General features: G+C 36.2%; 1 protein-coding gene across 1 annotated transcript in view; it reads right to left on the minus strand.

Moving 5' to 3' along the window:
- Positions 1-26,750, minus strand: part of LOC118616995 (ABI family member 3 binding protein) — a 188,635-nt gene that overhangs the window by 63,857 nt on the left and 98,028 nt on the right. The window contains exons 32-46 of the mRNA XM_036242520.1: positions 25,547-25,606; positions 21,876-21,932; positions 20,956-21,039; positions 19,673-19,729; positions 18,528-18,608; positions 17,784-17,843; positions 16,876-16,959; positions 15,533-15,589; positions 10,730-10,804; positions 9,752-9,808; positions 8,995-9,069; positions 8,468-8,515; positions 7,631-7,696; positions 5,387-5,461; positions 1,128-1,202 (exon numbers count right to left, since the gene is read on the minus strand). Of these exons, the coding sequence (XP_036098413.1) occupies positions 1,128-1,202; positions 5,387-5,461; positions 7,631-7,696; positions 8,468-8,515; positions 8,995-9,069; positions 9,752-9,808; positions 10,730-10,804; positions 15,533-15,589; positions 16,876-16,959; positions 17,784-17,843; positions 18,528-18,608; positions 19,673-19,729; positions 20,956-21,039; positions 21,876-21,932; positions 25,547-25,606 (1,011 nt within the window). The remainder of the gene's footprint in view (positions 1-1,127; positions 1,203-5,386; positions 5,462-7,630; positions 7,697-8,467; positions 8,516-8,994; positions 9,070-9,751; positions 9,809-10,729; positions 10,805-15,532; positions 15,590-16,875; positions 16,960-17,783; positions 17,844-18,527; positions 18,609-19,672; positions 19,730-20,955; positions 21,040-21,875; positions 21,933-25,546; positions 25,607-26,750) is intronic.

Genomic DNA, 26,750 nt, shown 5'->3' on the forward strand with positions numbered 1-26,750 from the left:
CAAAGAAGGCACAGCTCTGTTGAGCCAGACATCAGGGCGAGTCCTTTGCTCTGAATTAGAAATCATTTCTCCAAGGCAGATCCAAACGAAGGCTAGTTCTGTTTTGGTTCTGGACAGTGTGTGTGGGCTCTGTTCATCTGGAGTCTTCATTAAATGTTGTAGATAATTTCAACCAAGTGGCTGGAAGATATTTTCTAAAGGCCTAATTGGATGAAACTTGTGTTATGCCTGGAACCTACAGAATGGAAGAGCTGTACAGCAAATCCTAGACTGACTTATTTGATACATGTCTAAAAATTCAAGTTTGTTCCCCTGATATCTCTCAGTTTAAGTTTTGAGATAAACATCATGATAAAACATAACTCTTTCCTCATTTCAGCACTACAATTTACATTTTTAGACTTGTGCAGAGCATCTATTTTTCTAGGATAACAGTACATATTAAATATAAGTGTAATTTACCTCTGTTTTGGGGGGAAAAATGTACAGGAGCCAGTAAACAAGGTCTTGAGTTCATTAGGAGGCAAACCTGAGCCCAGATACAAACCAGAAACTTTGAACAAAACAGAATCCAGCTGTTTGAACACTTGTTTGAAATATAGAAACAGTTGCCTTATGATTCTTCCTACAGGCATCACACCCCTGGAGCAACAGAGAACCCTGATGAATACAGCTCGGTGGGACCAACACCAGATTTAGACAGAATTCCAACTGAATGCTTGGAACTGGGGAGTCAGTTGAATAAGCCTAGCGGAGGCTCCATGGGAAGTGTGTGCTGCTGTTCCACTTACAGGATAGAGTTGCTGTGAAAGCTAAGGTGTTGATAAAATTAAAGTAAATATTAAACATTTAAAAAGAACAAAAAATTTGGTCGCAGGCCAATGCTCTAACCACTGAACATAGGCCAGGACAAGTCTCTGCCTTTTGATTGTATCCATAGCTCACTGTATGAGCACTGAGTAACTCATATGAAGCCTTTGAAACGATCATGCCATGTATGATGTTATACAACATGGTATCTGAACATAAGTGAAATATTGACCTCACATGCATCAGCGCACACATTTAATCATAGCAGAGTGAGACAGTGGAATGAATTTGGCTCAAATATGAAATAAAACATTTACCAGGTGGAGTATACAGCACTTCTGGCCTTGGTGACATTTTTGGCTTTGAAGTAACACGCTGGAACACCTTAGGAGCTGAAAGAGAGAGCTCAGATCATGAGTCATCTGGTGTCAGCATCTCCTGGTCATGCTTAACACATAAGATTTGACAAAGTATAAGTCTGACCACAGATTAAAAAAAAAATAGTAAAATAGAGGTAGATAGAAAAATAAACCTTAAGCTCTAAAAATAGATCAGTTAGATTTCCAGATACTTTTAGAAAAATGAAATCTGAGAAATGCAAAATTTGACAAAGCATAGGGTAGGATGGAGAATTTTTTAAAATCTTCATTTTCAGAAGAAATTATCAATTAAATTAATGCAAGAATGCTCTTCTTTTCTGTTTTTTGTTTTGTTTTGTTTTTATCCTCAACCGAGGACATTTTTCCATATTTTGTTCAGATAGAGTGGGAGGGAGAGACAGAGAGAGAAACATTGCCATGAAAGGGACACATCAAGTGGTTGCCACCTGCACAACCCAACCAGGGCCAGGGACAAACTGCAACTGAGGTACGCGCCCTTAGCGGGAACTGAACCCCGGTCTCTCTGGACCACAGGTCGACACTCTAACCACTGAGCCAAACCGGCCAGGGCTGCTCTTCTTTTCTGGGTGTTTGCTTGACTTCTCTTTAACCCTCCCTTCCTTCCTTCCCCTCCCCCCCCCCATACCCCTCGTCTTTCTTTGAAGATGTCTTCAGTGAGTCAGAGTAGAAGCCCATGAAGCACGGATAAGAGAAGCTTAAAGTCAGGTTAGACCACAGCAGAAAGTGAAGTGAGCATGGAAAGAGTGGAGTGGGTGGGCTGGCATTCTACTCTTCCTCAATTCTTAGGCCCCAAATAAACCTTTAAAGAGCATGTTTGCAAACTAGAATAGTCTTTCTGTGATGGTTCCTTTAGACTTAAGAGTAACAGGTGCGAATGTAATAGATATTAGAAAAAAAATAGATCGAATTTATTTATAACTCAATTTACAATTTAAAAAATGCTTTCATAAGGATTGTGCCCTTCGACTCTCATCAAAATGCTAGGAGGAAAGAATTACCAGCTTCACTTTAAAGGTTTGGGTTGGTGACTATCCGCCTGAGGTTAATAGACTTGAACTGAAGCTGAGGTCTAGACATCACCACTAGATTGAAACTCTTGGATTCTCTATATCTAAGCATAGCAGGTCACATTTTAACTTGTTTCTCTGTTTTTTTTTAAGGATGAAATAATGAACCTGTGCTAATTTAAAGGGTAGTTGTGAGAATTAAATGTGAAATGTCAAAATGATGTGAAAACTATACTATTGTAAATTGTTTCCACTTCTAGAAAATCTTTACGAAGTTGACATTGAAGAATCTGAGTACATTCTAATTTTCACTTTACTCTTACAAAAACTAGGAGCACGTATTGTTTGGATAACAATAAGATTTCTAGGTATAAAATTAATAAGGAGATTATTAAGTATTACCCATGGATACAGAAATAAAAAATTAAATCTTTAATAACAAAATATTCTTGATGATGTGTTCCAAATTTTTTACCCCATTTTCCCTTCAATGGCAAATATAGATTTAAATTTTGTCATCTAATATATAAACATAATTTAAATATAAATAAGAAGAAAGGTGGCATGTCCAAATATAGAATTTCATCCTGAAAACAAAGTGGTAGATGAACACATTGTGCATACACTATTGTCAAATGATACCCTTATCACCCAATAATTTGCATTTTGTATTATACATATGAACAGAATATTCTTCCATCTATAAAGCTTTCTCAAGTTCATAAAGAGCTAGTCAAGAATTAAAGGGAAAGTACTAGGATTTGAATGTCTGTCTTCAAAGTATTTAGTAATACATATGTATACATACACAAGCATTCTAGAAAGATTATAAAAACCCAGGATATTGCTGGGGTCTATTAGGTAAGATCATGTTCTCTTGAGTAAAAGAGATCCTAATTTCATCCACTTTTAAGAGGAATAATTAGAAAGTATTTTGTTTTTCCCAGATCAATTTTCCAAATTGTTTCCTTGTATTAAGTAGCACCAACAAAGCCAGTAGTGTTTGGGTTGCAGCTATTTTCCATGGGAGATGCTGATGGGCTGGGAGTGCTTTGCCTGGGTTGGGAGAGAATCAGGAGGCTCTCTTGCTTGTTTGGCAGCCACTCTATGGTTTCGATTTAGAGAGAGGAATACATTGAGCATATGAATCTACCTTTCTGAAGCTGCACGTCGTGCGGAGGAAGCTTGGCTAAAGGTCTAAATCAAACAAATTTGAAACTATGAATACAGTATAATCATGGAAATTTAGAGTAAGCTGCTGATTTATTATTCTATATTTCTATATGCAGAGAGTACAGCTCAAAAAGAAAATTATGAACATCTTTTGTGTTACTTTACATCTCCTTTACTTTTAGAATTTTTACTAACCAGGAATTTATATTCCCAATGTTTTAACTCCCAGCACCTATTTTTCATCTCTAATTTTCTAACATTCATGCTTTCTTATTTATTTCCATTCCTCTTTTCTCTGCTACGTTTGTTCTATGCCTTATATTCAAATAAAAAGTTGAGAACATCCTCATCTAATTTTATCTATTGATTTATTTTTTAAAGTTAGATTTTAGTTTCCTAGCCACAGATTTAATATACTTGCTTTGTTTTTATTCCTATTCTATTCTATTCATTAATCATTATTTTCCCCAGTATTTCTTATATATTAATGTTTTACATGTATTTATTGTTATTTTAAATTTCTCATTCTAGCAGGAATTGTTGCCTTGGTACTCTCATTATGTATGTATCAGATTCATATTATTTTCATGACATTAAAGTTAAATAAAATCTACTTAAAGGTTAAAAAAAAAAGGTAATTGGCAAGAGGAAGGCAAATTCAAGGACCATGGAAGGGCTGGGAATTCTCAAGCTGGAAAGGCAGAGAAAGTAGACAGTTATTCTTTCAAGAAATTCTATTTGTCTCCAAAATAATTTTAAAATAGGGAAGCTTTCTGGAATAAGATATTTCAATAGCATATGTTTCAGTCTAAAAGTAAATGTAAATGTTTATCAGGCTTCAAGGGAAGACTTGCTTCACAAGGGTTAAAAACTCAACTTGCAAAGAAAAAACCATCAAAATGGAAAGGGAACCCATTATATGGGAGAGCATAATTGCCAATGATACATCAGATAAGGGGTTAATTTCCAAAATATATAGAGTGCTCATACAACTCAACAAAAGGAAGACAAAGAACAAAATTAAAAAATGGGTAGAGGAGCTAAATAGACATCTCTCCAAACAAGCCGTACAAATGACCAAGAGACATATGAAAAAATGCTCAACGTCACTAATCATCAGAGAGATGCAAATTAAAACAACAATGAGGTATCACCTCACACCTGTCAGAATGGCTGCCATCAACAAATCATCACGCAACAAGTGCTGGCAAGGGTGTGGAGAAAAGGGGACTCTAATACACTGCTGGTGGGAATGCAGACTGGTGCAGCCACTATGGAAAACAATATGGTGTTTCTTCAAAAAAATTAAAAATTAAACTGCCATTTGATCCAGTGATCCCACTTCTAGAAATACACCCTAAGAAGCCTGAAACACCAACCAGAAACAATATATGTTCCCCCATGTTCATAGCAGCACTATTTCCAATAGCTAAGATCTGGAAACAGCCTAAGTGTCCATAAATAGATGAGTGGATAAAAAAGCTGTGGTACATATATACAATGGAACACGATGCAGCAATAAGAAAGAAAGATCTCTTATCCTTTGAGACGACATGGAGGTACCTGGAGAATATTATGCTAAGTGAAATAAGCCAATCATAGAAAGACAAATATCACATGATCTCACTTATTTGGGAATATAATGAACAAAAAATGCTGAAGAACAAAACAGACCCAGAGACATAGAAAGGTATGGTTCAGTATGGTTCAGACTGACAAACCTCAGAGGAGTGGGGTGTGGTGGGGAAGGGGAAGAGATAAACCAAAGAACTTATATGCATGTATGTGTAACCGATGGACATAGACAACAATGTTTGGTGAGGGGGTAGATAGGGAGGAGGGTGTCTCAGGGGAAAAAAGAGAAACACCTGTAACAGAAATAAATTAATTAATTTAAAAAAGGAGAAAAAAAACCCCACCCCACCTTGCTATAATTCAACAGAATAACTTCACTAACATCAAACTTTCAGGCCAGAATATAAAATATGTGTTTACCTGGCTGTGTTTGTGGGACTCTTGGACGTGGAGATGTTTTTGGTTTGGGAGGAGCACGCGGTGTCTGCTTGGGAGCTAAAAAAAAGGATATAAGTTTGGAAATCTTGAGCTTTTCAAGAACCATGGTATTTAATAGGCTCTGGGCTCTTCAATATGTTTGTTGAATGACTGATGACCTTGATACACAGCAATTAATGCAATGAAAGCTTCCAAAGAACCACAAAGTATAGGAAGATAATTTCTTATTATAACAGAAAACAAAAGAAGAAGGCACATTAAATGATATCCAAGATATTCAGCTGGCAAATGAAACTGTTGGAATTCCAGGAACATCTACTTCAAATACCTTTTAAATAGGTTAAAATAAATTCCATAGTAACAAGTATTCATCCTTAATACAAGTTCACACCATTTTATCAGATTATCCTAGTATGATACATATTTTGAGTGCAAATAGATACAATTTCTTCTACAAAAAAAGTTAGCATGTCACATTTCAATAGCAACTGCTGATAAAAAAATTAATCTTATTAAACAAAATAATTTTATTGGTCATTCTGAGGAAGAGAAATTGAACAGAAATTAAAAGGATAGATTACTAAAGAAAGTTATTACTTCACTGGGCAATTCCCGAAGGAATTCTAGGACATTCAGTATAAAAACCAATTATTTCTTCACCAAGAAAATGAAAAGTATATCCTTCTGGAGAAAAGGAATGATCAAATGCAAGGCTGCTGTTTGTGGAAACACCTCATTTGGTTGGACTGCAGTGTGTCTGAGATAAGAGAGGTAAGAAGAAAAAAATGTTTTTCAAGGTCACGGAGTTTCAGGCACCTTAAGAAAAGATTGCTGAAAGTAAGAGCTATTGGATACTAGAAGAAGCTTCTAGAGCCTGCAGAGACTTCCTCCTGATACTAAGTCAAAATATGCAAGGTATGCAATGGTTTCAGTGGAACATTCTCACCTGTAGAGAGAGAAACACCAAGATGTGTTAGAGGTCACACCGGGTTGGGAGCCTGCAAGCTGGGGCTTCAGAGCCCCTTTGCCAATCACTGGGTGACAGCGGCAGGATCTCCACCAAAAGGTACGGCAGTTTCAAAGAGCCCTTCCAATTCTAAAATTCTCTGAGTCTAGAGTTTCTTTCAGTCTCATGATTTCCTGACTCTCAACTTCTTTGCTTGCTGGGGTTCCTATTGAGAGGCTACTTGCCTCCCCAGGTAATAGGAACGAAGGTTTGCAGGTAAAGGCATATCACGAGGCAATTCCACAAAAATGATTCAGAAAGAGGTAAGAATCACTTAATAGTATTCACAAGCAAACATTTCAATAATATTATTATAGCTATAAAAACAAACTTCGAAAAGTTAGAGACAACTGACACGGATCCAGTTGTGCGGTCAATGCAAAATTTTGGTAATAAACTGTCGAGTTTGACAGGCAATATTTAATAGGATATTTCCAAAGATGACGAGTAAAATTAATATATCTATCTTTTCTAGAAACAGAACCATATAAAAAAATTTGATGGCAATCAAAACACAAGTATGGGCTTATTTATAATAAACTCCTATTCCAAGAAGATAGATACTGAGAGGGCTTTTCCTTGTAAGAAGCAGCGTATGTAGCTATCCATGTCGAAGACAGGTTTTCCTTCATTTGCAACTCTGCCATTAAGTAAACCTTTGGTGACTTTTTAAAGTCACTGGTTTGATTTAAATTCCTCTTATTTGCATGTAATCAAATGGCCAAACCACTGCAGGAAGGAGTGGAAAGAAGTAAAAGATCTGAATAATGACAAGGTGACTGGCCAGTGATAACTTTTTATCTGAATTGCACAGTGAAACCCGATTCTGTTCACCTCCAACACAAATTAGATATCTTAAAACACTTTTTACATGACCACAGAACTAGTAAAACCAGTCAAGATGATAAAGCACTTAAAATTAGAATATATATTTATATTTAAATGGAATATAACCGGTCTTCCACAGAAACATGACTATTTCCTAGGTTAAACACTTGCGCAGGAGCCGAGAGGTGTTTCTCAGTCATATCCTAAAGAACATTCACACCACTGCCACGGGAGTGGCTACAGATGATGGACAGAAGAGAGGCGGGGCAGCAAAGACTGAGCTGAGTGATAAAGGCAGGGCTTCTGATGTCAGGTAGTGCCTATATTGTCTTTCCATTCTTATATTCTGCAAACACTCACCTTCTACATGAAATACAAAATAATGTATTTACCCGGTCCAGTCTGAGGCTCATTTGGGCTGGGTAGGATTACAGTTTGGAAAGGCAGAGTTGATGCTTCTATGGAAATTGAAGGAGAATAACTGAGGTTACCATGGTGCTCCATACACCTTTAGTACAGATGACAGAAATGATGGTAACAGATAGTGTTTTTTTTCTTTAAAAAAAGAAAGAAAACTGCAAGTTTTCAGCAGCATAGCATTCTTCCTTCATAATGCATTCAGTTTGAAAAATGTTTAGAGATGCCAGGTTACACGAATACTTTCAAAGTAAGCAATGTCCTTATTTTTAAAATCTTCCCTCCACACTATTATCTCCTCAACAATGCTAGAAAGATATACTCAGTAGCAGCCATAAAAAAAACAAAAACAAAAAACAAAGTAATACAAAAGTGTTAAAGCATAAGCCAATTCAAGAAGCATCAACTTTCACTTAGATAATGGAGAAAACATCAAACATGTAAATGAACATGATGGAATGAGTGTTAATGGAAAGTGTGTTGCCAGGGTAGAAAGTGTGAATGGATCATTATACAAAAAATATCTGAAATATTCAACACAACATCAAGCTGGCAGAATATGCAGTGTTAGGAAAAAGGTTTTAGATTGGATAGTTTTGCTGACTTAAGTAGAAAAAGAGACCAGGTCTAGAAACAAAACTGAATGGAAGAAGAGACGTCTTGGACAATGGTTATGAATAGAAGAACCTATAAAGAAAATGAACTGCTGTGACAAAAAATGATGTTGCAACATGAATTCACAATGAGAGAGAACCTGAGGTTCTCAGATGATGGTGGCAATGAGGACAAAAGCTGCTTAGGTGTGTCATTACCTAATGTGGTCTCAGGTGGTTCAGACACATTTGCAATAGATTCCACAACTGTATCAAAACAAAGGAGAACAATTTTAAAAATTGTAAGACTTGTTAAGCTGTAGTCATGTATTTTTCTTTAATATCAACAAACTCCATTCTCTTAAGGCAACTCCCTTATGACAATTTAATCGTATTTTTACAGATAGGACAATGAATTTAGACAAGAAAAAAAGAGAACCAAGAGTGGAAATTCTATCCTATAAAACTAACCATTCTGCTAATATTTATGTTTTAATAGTCATTAACTGGTTGTCAAATGTTATTATGCCTCAATATTTAGATACTGAAGAGAAACTAAAACTTATTTCTGTATTCAGAGAGTCAATGATCATTTTAAGAATCCAAGAATTTTGGAAGCTATAGCTCTTCAAATCCACTGAATTGTAGAACAAGTACAACAGCTTGAATGTATATGTTCCATGGACATAATATACACTAATTAAAATTTTGTTGAATTAAATGAGTAAAAGCATGAAAACCTTTACCCCAGTCAGTCTTTGGCTCCTCTGGCCTGAGTGGTGATTTAGCACTGGGATATACATAATCTGTCTCGGCTGAGGCTAGGGAGGAAGCGGGGAATGTCTGGTTAGTGGTGGGCAGCCCATAGCACTCAGTAATGGAACACTGTTTAATCTGAAAACAAACATCAGTTATCTTAAGCAGATACATTTGTGAAAGTAACATTTAGGTGACTTGTGAAGATAACTATAATTTTAGATGGCAGAAATGAAAGCAGGACATACAGGCAATGTGCTGTGTGGGAAAATGCACACACACACACACACACACACACACACACTCTCACACAATAACTACAGCAATTTCCACCTGGAGCAAAGCAGATCGTTTGCTACCTTACGTTTTTTGAAAAAGGTTTTTAGTGAGAAAAGACATAGAGTGGGTCTTTGGAAAGCATGTGGATGAATACTACAAATGATATTAAAATGAAAAATAGCTTGTGCATATTCACATTGAAAGAGTGATCAGAACATAAAATATTAAAATCTGCATTCAGACTGAGAGAGCATTAAATAAGGAAATTGTGAAACTTGCATAGCAATACAGCAGACACTAGCACAATGTGCTGTATATCATATTTGACTCTCGAGATTCACTGGATGAGCACAGAGAAGACGTGAGGAGCTACAGAATGTCACAAAGCATGAGGGCATTCAAAGAGGACTTCCACAATGAGATGGAAAAAGCACATATACCTGACTTCCCATTAGGAAACATTTTTACCTATAGCTTCCTCTGATGACTCAGTGCTAAGTGTAACAGATTCCAGGACTTCAGAAACTAGTAAAAACCAAAAACAAAACAAAACAAAAAACACACACAATACAATTGATCAAGAATGGGTTGTTGTGAGCACTGAATACATGAATACATATTAAGTATTTAGAAAAGTGCCTTATACCTATAACTGCTCCAAGCTAGTCGATATGATACTATATTATCATCAACACTAAAAGAAGCTCTGATAACTGAACTGAATTCACAATTTTATAAGTGCTGTAGTTTACATTGTATACATTGTACTGCCAACATAAGCACCAAAATGCCATTAGCTAATTAAAAGATGCACAAAGGAAATGAAAAAGATTACAATCATTTACTATTAAAAAATAAGATCCAATGTTTTAAAATAAATGTTAGGGTATAGCAATAGCATTGCTAAAAATGATTTAAAACTTTTGTTTTCAAATTTGAAGGCCATTATGTGCAGGTTCATATTGTATAAGGTAAAGTTTTATATCTTTTCTGAAAGGAGAATTTTCTCCTTCCTTGATGATCACAATTTAACCAATATTCTTTACACGTGGCAGAGTACAAATTGAGCTTACTAGTAAACAATACCACAAATTTGTAACTGTTAGTAAAAAATAAGGATAAAGAATAAAGTTAGTTCTTCTAAGTGGTTTTATTGACTACTTAATCAGATATATGATTATTATCTAAAATGAAATGCAAAGCAAACAGTGAAATGAAGATATGTTTTTCTATACTGTTGAGCAACACAATCAATACAAAACACAACACATTACTAATTAAACACCAATATACAATCATGGCAAGAGTATTGTACAATATGTAGAAAGAGTTGTTAAATGTATATTCCTTTGAGGTTTTAATATCTGAAAATACAACACTTCGCAATTGTCCTGCAATTGTCCCTTGAAGCTCAGTGTACCCAGGTAGACAGAACATTCTATTTACCAGGTTGACTTTGTGTCATTTCTAGGCTTGGTGATGTCACTGGTCTCAAAATGAGAGTTTGTAGTTCAGTGGGAGCTGAAAGAAGAGGGTCTAAGTTGTCATTCATGTATACTTTATTTCATAGGTTTTAGACAAAAGCAGCAATGAATTAAAATACAGACCCTCGAACTAGCAGGATAATGGAGAGCTCATGCAGAATATGCATTATTTAAAGCAGAAATTGGCAAACTATGGCCCTCCCTCTGCATGACCTGTGAGCTAAGAATGTTTTCTACAGTGTTAAATGATGGAAAAATACTTTTAAGAAGAGTAATATGTTATAACATGTAAAAATGTCATAAAATTTAAATAAAGTTTTATTGGAACAAAACATGCACAAACTAAGATAATTCAAGGCATATTTACATATCATTTACATTATCATATTGGCTTTGACTTAAGGCTACAATTGCAGAATCGAATAGATGTGACAGAGACTGAATAGTCTGCAAAGTTTAAAATATTCACTATCTAATTCTTCATATATAATATTTTTTCTTCTAGAAAAAGCAAGAGCCTATTTGAAAAAAGTAGGTTCTCATTGATAATTGCATCTGGATCTGAATTCCCACAAGGTCTGTTAAGAGCTTACCACAGCTAACAAAATGATCAGTATCATCGAGGAACGTTTGGTTCTATGTTCGTTTTACTACCCTCCTGGGTACCCTCAATAGGGGTCAAGACTTTTGTTTTAGTTTTGCTGTTCCCATCCTTCCATCAGCTAATTCAAATCCTAAAATTATTTCAAAATCCAACTATTTTCTAACAGCCCACATAGATCCTTGATGCCTTTAAATATTTCCTCTGTACATTCTTACCTCTCAATTAAACAAGCTGCTTTTGTATAAGCAAATTGTCTTATATCTAAGAAAAACCTGAGAACAGGTTTTTTTTCCACAATTATATTGTCATCTGTTCAAAAGGGAAAACATACCCTTACTCTTGTTGTTGTTAATCCTCACCTGAGGATATTTTTCCACTGATTTTTTTTTTTTTTTTTTAACAGAAAGAGTGGAGAGAAGGGGAGAGAGAGAGAGAGAAACACTGATGTGAGAGAGACACATCAACTGGCTGCCTCCCCCATGACCTTGACCAGGACCAGGGATCAAACCTGCAACCCAGGTATAGTGCCCTTGACCAGAAATTGAACTTGTAACACTTTGGTTCACAGGCCGATGCTCTAATCACTGAGTCAAACTGGCCAGGGCAAACATACAATTATTTTTGATCTCCATCTCTGTTTAGAACCCCACCCCACCCCACCCAACTGCTAATATGGTGCTGGGAATACAGAGGGCAAGGAAATGTTTGTTTACATTAACCAAAGAAGCAGCACTGTTTAAAAAGAGATGAATAAAGTGGAATAATAAGAAAATTGACTAAGAAACATCTTTTGTTGGAGACAATCCCTATACAGAGCCCATAATAACTTTGGCTACCACATAGAGCTTTCCAACCAAGAGCCTTCTGGTCAACCCAGCAGCTGCAGCCATGTTAACCACTATTTGTGCCTTTCTCTTAGAAGGCATAGAGGTGAAAGTGCAAGTTAGCAAGTCACAGCATTGTCACTCCTGGGCCAGCTGCAATAGGCTGGAAGGCCTCTTAAACCAGAAACCATAGATTTTCTTAGTTTCAATGGAGAAGCTTCAGGAAGATTCAAGTTTGGGAGGAAGATGGTCCCCTCCAATTGGGTTACTAGTATTTGTAGTTCTAGAAATCACCAATAGCTTATTAGATTTTCTTGAGTTTATTTCCAAAGTTTGAAAATTTTTACTATACCAATATAATTTGTTCCTTATCATCACTGAGAATCCTTTAGAGGCCAAAATAATATATAAAAATTTCTGATTAAAGGAATAAATATTAATATGCATAATTAGATACTCAGAGGAATTCCTACTGAGTAAAGATTAAGGACAATTTCTAAATTGTGGTGGAGAATAAGGAATAGCTAAATTAATCAAAGGTTGAGGAGTCTATAACTTGTATTTATTAGAACTGTCATTCCTAGGAAGCAACTTCTTTTGATAATTTAATACAATAAGAAATTCTCATTCCTTAAAACAAGAAAAGAACAATGAAAATATTACACAGATCTGGTAGAAACTAAAGTTGCTCAGAGAAACTTCATGATACTAAAAGGGGAGCAATTTGAACTTCAGACTCTTCACTAAATCATATAATAAAATTTTAAAGGGGGTTTCATGCCAGATAGATTTCCTCAACCAGATCTAAGGACATTTGTTAAAAACAATAGGTAATACTTGACTTAAGACTCCTGACTATATATACAATGAAGTATGGAATGGGAGGACAACAGCAGTCTCAGGAAGCAAGGGCAACTCTGGCTGTGACAGTGATGGAATGGCTTTTAATGAGCAAGAAAACATGAATGAGGTCATGAAATCATTACCTAATGTTCCTGGAGCCACAGAACTATGAATAATAGGTTCAAAGCCTGTAGTAGAAACTAACCAAAAACAACAACATGAAAATGAGAAAGTTTAAACACACATAGAATCTTAATTTTTCTTTCAAAACATTAGTTTCAGATGACAAACAATTTTTAAAACTTTTAAATTGACAGGAAGTAAACAGTTTCTTTTTGGAGATTTGGTTAAACTGTAGCTAGGAATAATTCATTTCAGGAGGTAGTCACAACTTTTGAACTCTGTTAACTATCTTATGGTCAACATGAGGTTTTTCGAGGTGTTTGATTTTCTGACTCTTAACTAATACGAAAGCTTGCTTTGGAAAATCTGTTTGGGATGTGGACGATGGGATTGTTGTGATGGTTAGGAGCTGAAGGAAGAAATTTTGGATTACTCTAGTGAAGGTGGTTTTGGAAATAAGGTTCTTGATTTTCTAAATATGTTATATTTCCTTGACATTTAAGGTATATAATTTTTAAGACTGAAATATTTTCTCCTATTTTGTTAGTTAAAAAAATTAGTACAGAGTCTTGAGAGATAAAACACATAAAATTAAGTCAAGGAGTAGACTCTTGTATATCTCTAATTTCAAAAAAGGTAAGGACTATAACCAAATAGTAGGTTGTGTGGTTTTAGATTCACACCAAGATATTTAAATATGCCAAGGAATCCATGACAAAATACTAATTGTTATGTTTATGTTTAGTTGGTCTGGAGAAGATAAAGACATTACCCAATGCATTTGAAACTCAGCTTTAAGTGTGAGCAGTGTTTAGACAAAAGTACATGACAAAAATTAAAATAACACAAACATTCTGATCTAGGTCCATGCATAGCTTCTAAAAATAGGTAATTTCTTTTAAGAGTCTGCAATATTTTTAAGAAGAAAAATAAAACTGAAAGACATCAGAAGATGATAAGACAGTTCATTGAATCTGATGACAATGTGACTATGATGATGACAGAATGGGTTGACAATGAGCAGTAAAAATGGACAGAAACAGACTATCATTGCCTAATGTTGTTTCTGGAACCTTGGTTCTAAGAGTGACAGGTTTAAAGAACTGTAGAAAGAACGGGCAAAAAATAATAAAATAAGGTAAAGAAATTTTACAAATTTACTTGATGACTAATTTCAGAAGTCAATTTTTAAACTTCAGAACTGAGAGAAAAGAGACACTTGTCCTTTGTAGATTTGACCAAACGTCCAAGTACCCATTACTATCCTAAAATAGATACAGCATTGCACTCTGTTAAATACTGTGGTTAACAAGAAGTTCTCCTAGATGTTTGATTATATGATTCTTGCTAATATGGAAGACTCTGCTGGACAAGGTTTTTGGCACATTTGTATAATATACACTTTCCTAACTCTACGGGAAAAAGCCTTCATCAGTCTGTTTGCCCTCTTTACAAGTTGAAATAAATGTCTATTGTTTTTGTCTAGTATTTAAATAATCACAGTACAATGATGAGTTCATATATTTGAAAACATAAGGATTGATGCATAATGAATGGTCCATGATCTTCAAAATTTCAAAATGGTCCTTGATTCAATAAAAGTTAAGAAATTGTCAGAAAAGGAAAGTCAGCCTACTTTATCCCATAAGCCTATCATTTAAACTTTCAAGACATAGGACATTAAAAAATTTGACAATCAACTAAAAACATTATTCATTGAAAGAATACATCTACCAATATAATCACACAGAGCCCAATATAATAAAAAGTCATATGAGCAAAGGAATGTGGTATTTCCACAATTGGTGAGACATAAGCAGTGTAAATAAGGGATAGATCCAAATTCATGCTTGGAATGAAGCTTAAAATAGTCAATGCTGTTTAAACAAAGGCACATGATCATGTGACACAATGTTGAGAAGTTACATGGCAGTTGGATGTCCTGAAATTAGTTTATACACAGTTCTCTGAAATTCAACAGATAACTTGACATAGAACTTAGCACAATTTCAGAATAAAGACTGTAATACAGCGGTTCTCAACCTTCCTAATGTCATGACCCTGTAATACAGTTCCTCATGTTGTATGTGGGCGTATCTGCATGTGGGCGGACCCGCCTGGAGACGGATAGAGGAGCAGTGTCTTGGTTCCTAAGACCATCGGAAATATGTGTTTTTCGATGGTCTTAGGTGACCCCTGTGAAAGGGTTATTTTACCCCCAAAGGGGTGGGGACCCACAGGTTGAGAACTGCTGCATGGATTAATGACAAAGGATGCTGAGATGGTTTTAAGATGCAGGAGAACCTGTAGCTATAATGGTATGACAATGAGTAGGAAAAGCACTATTTGAAGGGTACAACATTCTTATTACCTATGATTTCTGGAGCTTCAGTTCTAGGAGTACCATGCTCAAGATCTGTAATAGGAACTAATCAAAAGCAATGAAATAAACACTTGTGAAAGTCAGCAAGTTAAATCTTACAAGAATAATGTTGCTTTAATAGATATACAGCAGATTAAATTTTTTTTCTGAAATTAAATGCTTGTTATTTAAAGGTCTGGCCACAAATCTGGTAAATATCTCAACAAAGTCAACACAGTACTTCTGTCTAAGTACCTAATTCCAACTATTGTAGAAGACTGCCCTTGGAAACTTGTTTGAAAATTTTACTAAATATATACTTAAGTAACTGTTCTGGCAATTGCTTGTTTATCTGTGGAAGCTTTAAGAAAATAGCTTATCATAGATATAATAAATAGCACTTACGTTTGAACAAAGAATAAAGCAAAGTGACCATGTTCATATTGTTGAAAATTCATATTTGGAAATAGGCTGAGACCTCAGTTAAGGCAAAAGCACTCAACAAACCAGGATAATGAACATTCACTTAGTGTGTGGTGCCCAGTAGAGCACCTCTCTGATAATGAAAATGTAGTATCCTATGTGGGTGGAAGGCCACTGATGCTTCTAGGTCCAAATCCAAGCTCTGTGTCTTACATTCAAGAATTTTTTTCTTTAACTGCTCTATGGACCCTTCCAAACAGAGCATTATCATCATCACTTAGTAGTAGAAACCCTGTTTTTCCAGAAGCCTGTGGCCTCTATACCCTCTTTTTTTCTGCCTCTGTTCATTTTCATGATTTTAAGACCCTATGTCTTTCCAACTCCTTATTCCTCTCCTTTACAACTTCCCTCTGAACTCACAGATGTTTGCAGCCCCTGCAAAAAAACAAGCTAGATTTTCACAGACACACTGCCTTGGTTTATAATCTTTGAATGTTTGATATTGGGGCAGATTTTGACTTTGACTATACTACAGACTGAGAAGTAAAAACAAGCCACCTACTTTTGTGATATCCTCACAGCTGTTGTGGCTGTTGGGATGGAAGGCACTTAATGTTTGTGCCTTGAATTAAAGATGTTTGGTTCTATTTAATATATTTTGTCTTTAATATAATGAAATAAGGAAAAATAAATGAAATACCTATTAAAAGAGATCTTTATGCACAAAGCACAAGGAATTCGGCTGCTACACAGGTCTCCCCCAACCATGATTTCCTTTGCTAACTTAACAGTGGGAGCAGCAGAGAGTCACCTTGTGCCTTTACCCACTGAGGGCTCACAGGGGCTATCACTCCCACCATGGGCATTCATCTCAGACTCTCATAAACTGCTAGGAATCAGTCTTTTTTTTACCAGAAATCCACATTTACCCAGTTTAGTTTGAGGTGCCTCAGTAGTTGTTGTTGTTTTAGATTTGGGACGTGGACGACGGGTCCGTTTTGATGGTTTAGGAGCTGAAGAAAGAAAACCTTCAGTTACTACAGAGTCTATAGTTCAGGAGCTATGGGTAGTATGACACATGGATCTAGATTTCCTGAAACTTATTAGATTTCCTTATGCTTTTGGAAATATGTCTTTAACTTTTTAATTTGAAACTTTCACCCTTATTATAATAGTATATTGTTTTTTACCATTAAAAGTTCACTGGAAATGAGTCATAAATAAATTGTTATTAATTCAAGAAGTGAAGAATCATTTGTAGGATTCTTCTGCTGAATCAAAAGGGTAAGAATTACTGTTAAAATATTACAATGTTGGTGATACCCAAATAAAAACTTTGACAGTTTCTATTTGTAAAACTATGTAATTAATTAATTACAAATAATTAATTACAAATAAAAAGCTAAATAATTATAGACCATGTAATTAACTAAAATATCAATCAAAGAACAAATATCACAGTTAAAAAAAAAAAGTAGACCTTTAGATCCACAAAAATCTCTTGGACAACATAATAGTTGTTAGAGTCAAGAGAATTGATTCTTAAATGCAGATTTAACAAAACATTGGTTAAAATATACACAAAATGACAAAACAATTTCAGATGGCTGTATGTATAACAGATGACTTGAGTTAGGTTCATGCATGGCTCTCTCAAAAGCAAGGAATAACTTGTTTTAAGAATCTTCAATATTTTTATGATGAATAATATAATGGACTGAAAATAAAGGATGATGATGTAGCCTTAAGAAGCAAAAGAACATGTAGCTACGATGTTGATGGAATATATCTGACAATGGGAGGAAAACACTTACTGAGGATCACAATATGTTATTACCTTGTGTTGTCACCCAAGCCTCAGTTCTGAATGTAACAGGTTCAAAGTCTGCAGTAGAAACTGACCAAAAGTATTGATAATAAACCAAATAATTGTTTTCAATGCAAGAAAATACAAACTTTACTTCAAAATGAATCTTGCTAGTATAATATAGTTTCTAGAACTATATAGCAACTTATAAAAATTGTTAAACTAGACAATAATATGGTTTCTTTTCTAAAATTTGGCCATACCTAAGTCAGGTAGTTATTTCCTTATTTCTCCTTCTTTGATTATCTGATTCTAACTAATAAGCCAAAGTGGGATGTGTGGGTATTGATTGCTAAGAATGCATCTTTGGAAAGATGCTGAGACCTAAGCATGATGAATCAAATAGGGTATCTAAGTAAAGAAAGAACATGTGCAAAAAACTTGCTGTCTACTGGATCAAATCTCAACTGCTCCATCAGATGCCACAGGAATGCCACCGTGGAAGTCCATAGATTGATCTAGATCCATAAAAGCTTTGACTACCAACTTGAAGTCAGATATCCTCTATACTAGTATTGTGGTTAGACTTTTCTGATTAGTCTATTTTTATCTATTCTTTCTGATTTTATTCCTCCCCATCTTTTTACTCATCCATGTACTATGGTGATTTCAAGGCTCCACTTTTTCTTAATCTACCTTTCCCTGCTTCAGATTTACTCTTGAGACCCAGCTAGGTTAGGCTGCTGAGACTCTAAACCAGGAACACATGTTTACCTGGTTTGGACTCAGGTGTTTCAGGACGTGGTGTGGTTTTTGGTCTGGCACATGGACGACCCCTCTGAGATGGTTTGGAAGCTAAAGGAAGAAGTTCTTGGGTTACTACATAACTACATTATCTGTGGTTCTAGAAGCTATTGGAGATCAAAATATGATTCGAGATTTTCACATCTTGTTAGATATTTGCCTTTTACATTTGCGATTTTTGTCACATATTTCTTTTATAGCTTCTTTTATCATAGAAGATTCTTTGAAAACAAAAATACCTTTTAATTAAATAAAGATTTGTAATTATAATCAAAGTCTCATAGGACAGCTTGATTGGCTAACAAAAAGATTAAGAACTATTGCTAAGTTTTAATGGGTAATGAAGGTCCTATACTATCTGAGATTTATAATTTAATCTTCCAATTTTGAGCACATTTTCTATATAACTTAAGTACATAGTATTACCTAAATAAAAACAAAACAATTAAATACTATGCAAATAGGGAAAAAAAAGGTAGAAATGTAGATATGCAATAATGGATCCTCTTGGTTCAGTGATGGTTCTTAATGGCTTTATCTGTTTAGATAAGAGGTAGAGAGCCATGATATGTTTGAAAATGTTTTACTACAAACACTGCTTAAACAAGGCAAAGAATGACATGACACGACTTCAAATAGGTCGTGTGGTAAATAAATGTCCTAATGTGGTTCATGCATGACTGGTTATACTAAAAAACAACAGGTAATTTGTTTGAACGGTTTTCATAATTGTGCTTAATCCCTTCATCTTTCTAGAAAAACTCCTGGGCACAGAAAACAGTATGGTGATTGTCAGAGGGAAAAAGGGGTGGGGGAGGTAGAAGAGGGTAAAGTGGGGATGAATGGTGATGGAAGGAGACTTGACTTGAGGTGGTAAGTACACAGTATAATCAACAGATGATGTATTGTAGGATCATATACCTAAAACCTATATAACTTTATTAACCAATGTCATCCCAATAAATTCAATAAAAAAAACACCAGTTTTCATAATCTTTAGAAGAATGCAAATGAATGACCATAAAGGATGACACTATTGTCACATGAAGCCAGATGAGACTCTGGACTTTACAATTACCAGGGTAAGGCTTGTTGAAAACACAGGGTATTGTTACCTAATGTTCCTGGTGCCTCTGGTCTAAGAGTGACACGTTCAAAGACTGTAGCAGGAACTGACCCAAAAAATACAGTAAACCAAAGAGATTTTAAAATACATGAAAAATTAGAACATTCACATCCAAACAATTTTACTTGTAAACAATCCTTCTACAGAAACAAAGAAAAAAATAGCTGGGAAAAAGAGTAGATGTTTCTTTGAAAATTTCACCAAATTATATTCACAATCAGTTTTAGGATTAGCCTTTGAACTATCTTAGAGTCTTAAAGAAGTCAGCATGAAATTCTCCTAGGTTTTAATTAAGAGATTCTAACTGGCATGGAAAAGAAACTGTCTATTAAAAAATCTGATCAACCTGTACTTCCATAAAAGATGAACATGAATACTTACCATGTTTAAGTCAACATGAATAAATAGACAGTTTATAAGTTTGAAACAGATATAAAAATCAATCACTGAAGTGGACAATGTTGATCTTGCCAAGAACTCATCTTTGGAAAGAGTCTGAGTCCCTTGCCCAAACCATGGCACTCAGTCTGTAATACTCAGTAGAGCATATGTCTGGCCTAAGCCCAGAAAAAGTGGAGAGACAGTTGATGTCTCTGTATCAAGTCTAAGCTCCTGAGTCAGGTCCTCAAAATCCTCTTCAGTTGTGCCTAGATGCAGCATCAACAGCCATGATTTGATTACCTAGAAGTAGGACAGCCTGTTCCAAGCAGACTGGACTGCCTTCATGGTTAACCTAACCCTTACCCAACCCACATGTCCAGTCCTTCTGTTGGTTCCCTTTTCCCTCTATTCATTCAATCCTACAGTGGGTCCAAGGTCCAAGTATAATCTACCTTAATCTTTTCCTTTGCAAGATCAATATTTAATGTTTGTATCATGTAAAAATGTACTCAATTTTATTGTTTCAGAAATAAAACAGGTCTCCTACAGCTGACATATCACCCACGATTGCCAATATTGGTCCAGGAATATGCTGGGTTTTATGATTTGTTTATTTACTTGAACTGAATATACTGGCTCTGCTAAAGAAGTTTTGAGATTTGAATAAAATGTGATAGTAAGAAATATACTAAATGCATATCAAAGAAGATTCTCACATAGAAATAATAAGGTATTCTGGCCCCCACATTATCTCTTACTCATGTTATTCTCCTTGACACCTGTGAAGAGGAGACATTACTGGCTATGCCTCCTGACCTCACACTTAAAGAAAATAAGAGCTTGGCACAGCTTTAGGTCCTCACTAGGCTACTAGGGCTCCTCCACATTTACCCGGTTTGCTCTGAGGTACTTGAGGGCTCGGTGTGGTTTTAGGTCTGAGACGCGGGCGATGGGGTCTTTTTGATGCTTTGGTAGCTGAAGAAAGAAAAGCCTGTGTTACTCTAGGTCTTATGGCTCCTCATACTAAGGGGAGGTTTTTCCAAAACTTGTAATATTTTTTAAAGTCCCAGGAAATTGTCTGCAGTTTAAAATTTTGACTCATTTTATACTAATGTGTCTTCTTTTTATCACTAAGAGTACTTTGGGGAAAAAATCATATATATAGTGAAATCACTCATTTAAGTCATGAAGATTAACGCTTGTAATCAGATACTCAGAGCATTTTGTCTTGGGAAAAAAAAAATGACTGAGAAGAGATGCTCAACTCTGCTGCTAGGGGAGGGAAGGGTCATACTAAGGAAGAGGCTTGTAAGTTAAAATTTCAGATTTGGGTAATTCCATATTTGTCAAATTGGTAATAAGACACATCAGTACTTAAAGCACCAAGAAAGAAACAGCATAACATGCAAATACATTTTTAAAAATCTAGAAACTTAGGTGTGCAAAGGAACATAAGAATAGCTGTTCTTGAAATCAGCCTACTTAAGAAATAGTTCTCAATTTGTTTTAAACTCAGCTTTAACACAGAACACTGTTCAAAGCAGCACAAGACAACATGACAGTTTCGAATGCACCATGACAGTGAAATGTTTTGGACTGAGCTCATGTCTGCTCTCGTAAAAACAGGAAACTGGTTTTTAAGAGGCATCAGTACTCTTCGGATGAAGACAGTGATTGAATGGCAACAGAGCATGATGGATTACGAGACACAGGCTGTCTTATAAAGACGGAAAAGCCATGTTATGGGAATGGAGACGGGAAGGACTATACGATGAGAAGCAAAAGCACTGAGCGAATGGCAGAGTCATTACCGAATGTTCCAGAGGTCTCAGTTGTAAAAGTAACAGGTCCAAGGTCTGTAACAGAAACTGAAGTAATACAATTTTTTTTTAAAAAAGTATATCAAGAGCTACAATATTTACTTCAAATATATATATATTAAAATTCTGGATAAAGGGGGTTATGAAGTGAATTGTGTCTCCTTAAAATTCATATGAAGCCTTAACTCCCAATGTGACTGTAATTGGAGATGGGCCTTTAAAGAGGCAATTAAGGTTAAATGAGGGGTGGGGCCCTAACCCAATAGTTCTAATGTCCTTATAAGAAGAGGGAGAGAAATGTGCACAGAGAAAAGACCATGTGAGGACATAGCAAGATGGCAGCCATCTGCAAGCCAACCAGAGAAATTAAATCTGCTGACACTTTGATCTTATACTTCCAGCCTACAGAGCTGCAAGAAAGAGATATCTGTTGTTTAAGCCACCAAGTCTGTAGTATTTTGTTAAGGCTGCTCTGGCAAACTAATACAAAGGGAAATCAATTTTCTTGTTCAGATTTGGCCAAACTGTAGTTATGGACAACTTTATCTCACCAGAAAGTTATTACTTTTGGTCCCTGTTTAGCACTCGTCTACTCTCAGCACAGGGAAAATTTAATTCAGTGTGGAAAGAAGAGGTTTCTGATGCCCTTGAGAACAATGTCAGTCTCCTTCAACTTCCCATGGTGTTATCTAAATGCAGAGTCATGTACTTGGATGGATAGAAGCCACAGGCTCTCTTCCCCTTCTGGTGGCTCTATACACATCTTACATTTTCATCTTTGTTCACTCTCACCTCTCCATTTGTGTAGTCTGATGTGGGATCAAGGCCCAAACTCTGTCCCTCCTCTATTGAAGCCCAAATGGATTTTTTACTTCTTTAAGACCTTATATGATACGTCTAACACTTAATGTTTATGTACCCAAGAAAAATCTTGAATTTGCAAAAATATCCTACCCTGTTCTCATCCTCTAGACTTTTTATGCAAGAAAGGTTCTTGTGCTCAGTTAGCCTACAGACTGAGAAGTAAAACATGTCTCCTAGTACTCAGAGCTACAGGAAAAATTATGTCTCTTCCAAACATGAACTCCTTGCCAACCATGAAGGGGGAAGGTCTCTTCCCAATTCTCTCTCTGGGGGTATGTGGGTTTACATTCTCAGTCAGTGACTGCCCTAGAATCTTTAAACCAAAGACTCTGCTGTCATCTGGTGTGGTTTCAGATGTACATAGACATGGAATGGTTTTAGTTTGTGTTATGAATGACATGTCCATTGGGATATTTTTGGAGGTAGAAAAATACAATGCTCAGTAACTTTAAAGTTTATGGTTCTGCATATTATAAGGTTGAAAAAAATCTTAAGTTTTCCAAAGCTTGATAAATTTTCTTGAGTTTTAGGAAATAGATCTTGCTAGTGTGAAAAATGTCCCTTACTATGTTACTATATCTTCTTTTGTTACTGAAGATGGTGGGGGTGGGGGTGGGGGGCAAAATTGACATAAAATGAAGCTATTGATTCAGAGAGTCAGATTTGTATCTTTCACATTATCCTCGAGTTCCCTGACTGCATCAAAAAGGTTAAGAATCATTTCTAAACTATGGTGGAGAGGAAGGGGAAGTCAGATTAACCCTAAGGATGGGGTTTGCTATTTAAATTTATCGGCCTTGATCACATTATCTGTTAGACAATTCACTAAAAATAAAAGAAAAAAATTATCCACATGTTAACAAAATAACAACAAAACAGGCAGGTAAAAACGTAGATGTATGAAGAATGTATAATGAAATGTTCCTATTACAGCCTAGTTAGCATAGATCAAGATTAGGCACTCTCACAGGTATATGTAATTTACCTTAACAGAGCACTCTGATTAATGAAAAACATAAGGTGGCATGCAAAAAATGTAAAGTAAGTTACAGGGCAAGAAGCTATCCCAAACTAGATTTAGGCATAGCTCTTTTAAGAACAAGAGGTAAATTGTTTTATGCATTTTCAATTTATAAGATGAAGAATGTAATTGAATGTCAACAGAGTGGAATGAATGGGTTTGACAATGAGCAAATCAAGCACTTGCTGCAGGTCAGACAGTGACATTCCCAAAAGCTGTCCTTGGAGCCTCTCTCAAAGGAGTAACTGGTTCAAGGACTATAGCAGGAGCTGACCAATAATAATAATAATAATGATAATAATAATAAAAAAACAATGAAATGGTAAAATTTATATAATCTCAGAACACTCACTTCAAAAAAAAATTGTACCAAAGGAATAATGTGCCTAGAGAACAAAGCAAACACTATTAGCCCTCTGAGCTGAGGGCTATGGCGTCTCTGCACTGGGTACCCAGTGTACTCAGAGACTGTCTTTGTACCCAGGTAACTATCCCTGTGAAGTGCCCCTGAAGTTCCGCACTCACTCTGATGACCCTCGTCTAAGTAACGCACCAAAGGCAACCATACCCATCTTGCTAGAAACTCATCTTTGGAATGAGACCACTGGGGTACTTAAGAGAGCAGCAGTGAAGGGGCAGCCATTCGGTCTGAGGTACAGCAGGGTATCAATCTATCCCTCTGTCCAGTGCTTAGGGAAAGCTTTGGCGTATGTGAATACTGATGATTCCTACATGAAATCCAAACTCCTAAGTCCAGCATTAAAATCCCCTTTTATCTGGTCCTAAGGGCCCATTTAGCTACAGCAACCTGAATGAAAGGCTCCGATCAACACTTAGAAGCCTGGCAGCCTGCATGGGTCAGAGCAACCTCTGCCTCCTCACTGGCTTCTCTACGTGCCCTTCCTTTCTGCACATTTTTACCCCCTTCATCCCAAAACTATGGCCCCTAACTAAATCTTGCTCATGGTTTGTTTTCAAACAACCCATGAGAGCAAAGAATTATTTTTTCTTTCCATTTTAAGAGACAATAAATAAATAAATAAAATATGCAATAACAAAGACTAGATGGCCACCCAAATATTTAATATCTAGTCCCTTATAGAAAGTGTTTGCCAGCTCTGGCCCTACATCCTTGCTCTGACTTACACAGCTTTCATAGTTACCAAGAAATAATTTCCTATTTGCCCAAACATATGTTGTTCTGTAGCTATTTCAGGCCACAATACTATTTCAATATTTAAAGGATGAGTAGAATCAAATCAGAAGTCAATTAAATAGACATTTAGAAAGAAGATTCCAATTCACAAATTAGAAGGACTCTGGTTACCACCTAAGACCTTGCCAACCGTGTTCTCCAGCCTGCTGTGGAGTGGAAGCAGCGACTGGCCCTGATTTGTCCCTTCCCTTTCCCTGGACCCCACCGGATGGGCTGCCAGGATTCCTGGACACCCAGTTCCATCTGACGTGCTGCAGGACTTGGTGTGGTTTTAGGTTTGGGATGTGGATGATGAGTTTCTTCAGGCACTTTGGGAATTAAAGGCAGAAAACCTCTGGTTAATAGAGTGTTTTAGTTCCAGAAGCTGTGAATAGGATTATCTGGTTATCCTTGACTTTCTTAAAACAAAAGCATTGTTTTAATACTCTTCAATATATTAAGAAGTAATTGAATGGCAGTAGCGGATGACACAGAAGCCCGGTGAAACGGGTGGTTATGAGGGCAATGAAATGGGGTTGAGATGAGCAGGAAAAGCAGATGGCAGTGAACATATGTCATTACCTAGTGTCGTCCCTGGAGCCTCGATTCTAGGAATAACTGGTTCAAAGACTGTGTCAGGAACTGATCAAAAGTAACAAAAGAAACCAAAGAGATTTATGTGAATGTATGAAATGTCAGAAAATTCATTTTGCCAGTATAAACAAGGCTTCTAAGGGAGAGGGGAAGGAGGAGGGAAAAGATGGATTACAAAAAACTTTAACACCAAGAGGCAGGAACTGAGGGGAGGGAGGTGAAGTGGGGTGAAGAGTAGGGGGTCCTCCTAGGGTCTGTCTACTACACATAAACAGATAGCCAAAGGAAGCTGAGACTATGCCAAGAGACTAATCCTTAGCAAAAACAATGGCATTTAATATAATAAGGTAAGGAAGGACCTCTCAGTTTGTGGTATCATATTAGACTAGGCATCTTCTGTTCTAAGATTAGGAAAAGCATGGTTTGGTGCAGGAAAAAAAAAAATCACTAAAGCCTACTGAATCAAATTTAAGCTCTTGAGTAGGCATCCCAGATTCCCACCCCCCTTCCTTTAATTCATCCTATGAGCCCATTTAATAGGAGGGCATCAACAAGTCATCCTCTGCTTGTCCTCTACTAGTGCAGATTGTCCTCTACTACTGCAGATTCTTTATTAATTTCTTTCTGATTATCCTGGAATTCTCCTGCCCCAAATATCTATTACACTCTTAGCATATAGCAATGGTACCATTTGAGAACTTATTTTACCTTCATGTAAACATACTGTCTCATATTATTTTCTACTTGTTTATGCAGGAATAACTTTTGTTTACAACTGTAGTACAAACTGATTGGGAAATAAAACATACTTCCTACTTCTGATGTATCTCCCAGCTGCTAATATGGTTATGGGGATTTAGAAGGGATAAATAAAAGTAGTTTACTTGAATTGATTATATAGGCTCAACAGTTTACTGAGCAAGCTTTATCTTTAACACATAAAAGGCCTCAAAGGAACATTGATGGAGAACATTCCCACACAGAAAGCATGGGGTACTCAGATAGCTCATGTTCTCCTAATGAGTAGCTTTTACTCTTTTTTTTCATTCTCACCCGAGGACATTTTTCCATTTTTTATTCAGATAGATTGGGCGGGGGGTGGGGTGGGGGTGGGGACATTGACGTGAAAGGGACACATCAAGTGGCTGCCAACCTCACAACCAACCAGGGCCGGGGACAAACTGCAACCAAG

The sequence above is a fragment of the Molossus molossus genome, unplaced genomic scaffold, assembly GCF_014108415.1.
Source record: "Molossus molossus isolate mMolMol1 unplaced genomic scaffold, mMolMol1.p scaffold_m16_p_5, whole genome shotgun sequence".
Classification (NCBI taxonomy): Eukaryota; Metazoa; Chordata; class Mammalia; order Chiroptera; family Molossidae; genus Molossus; species Molossus molossus.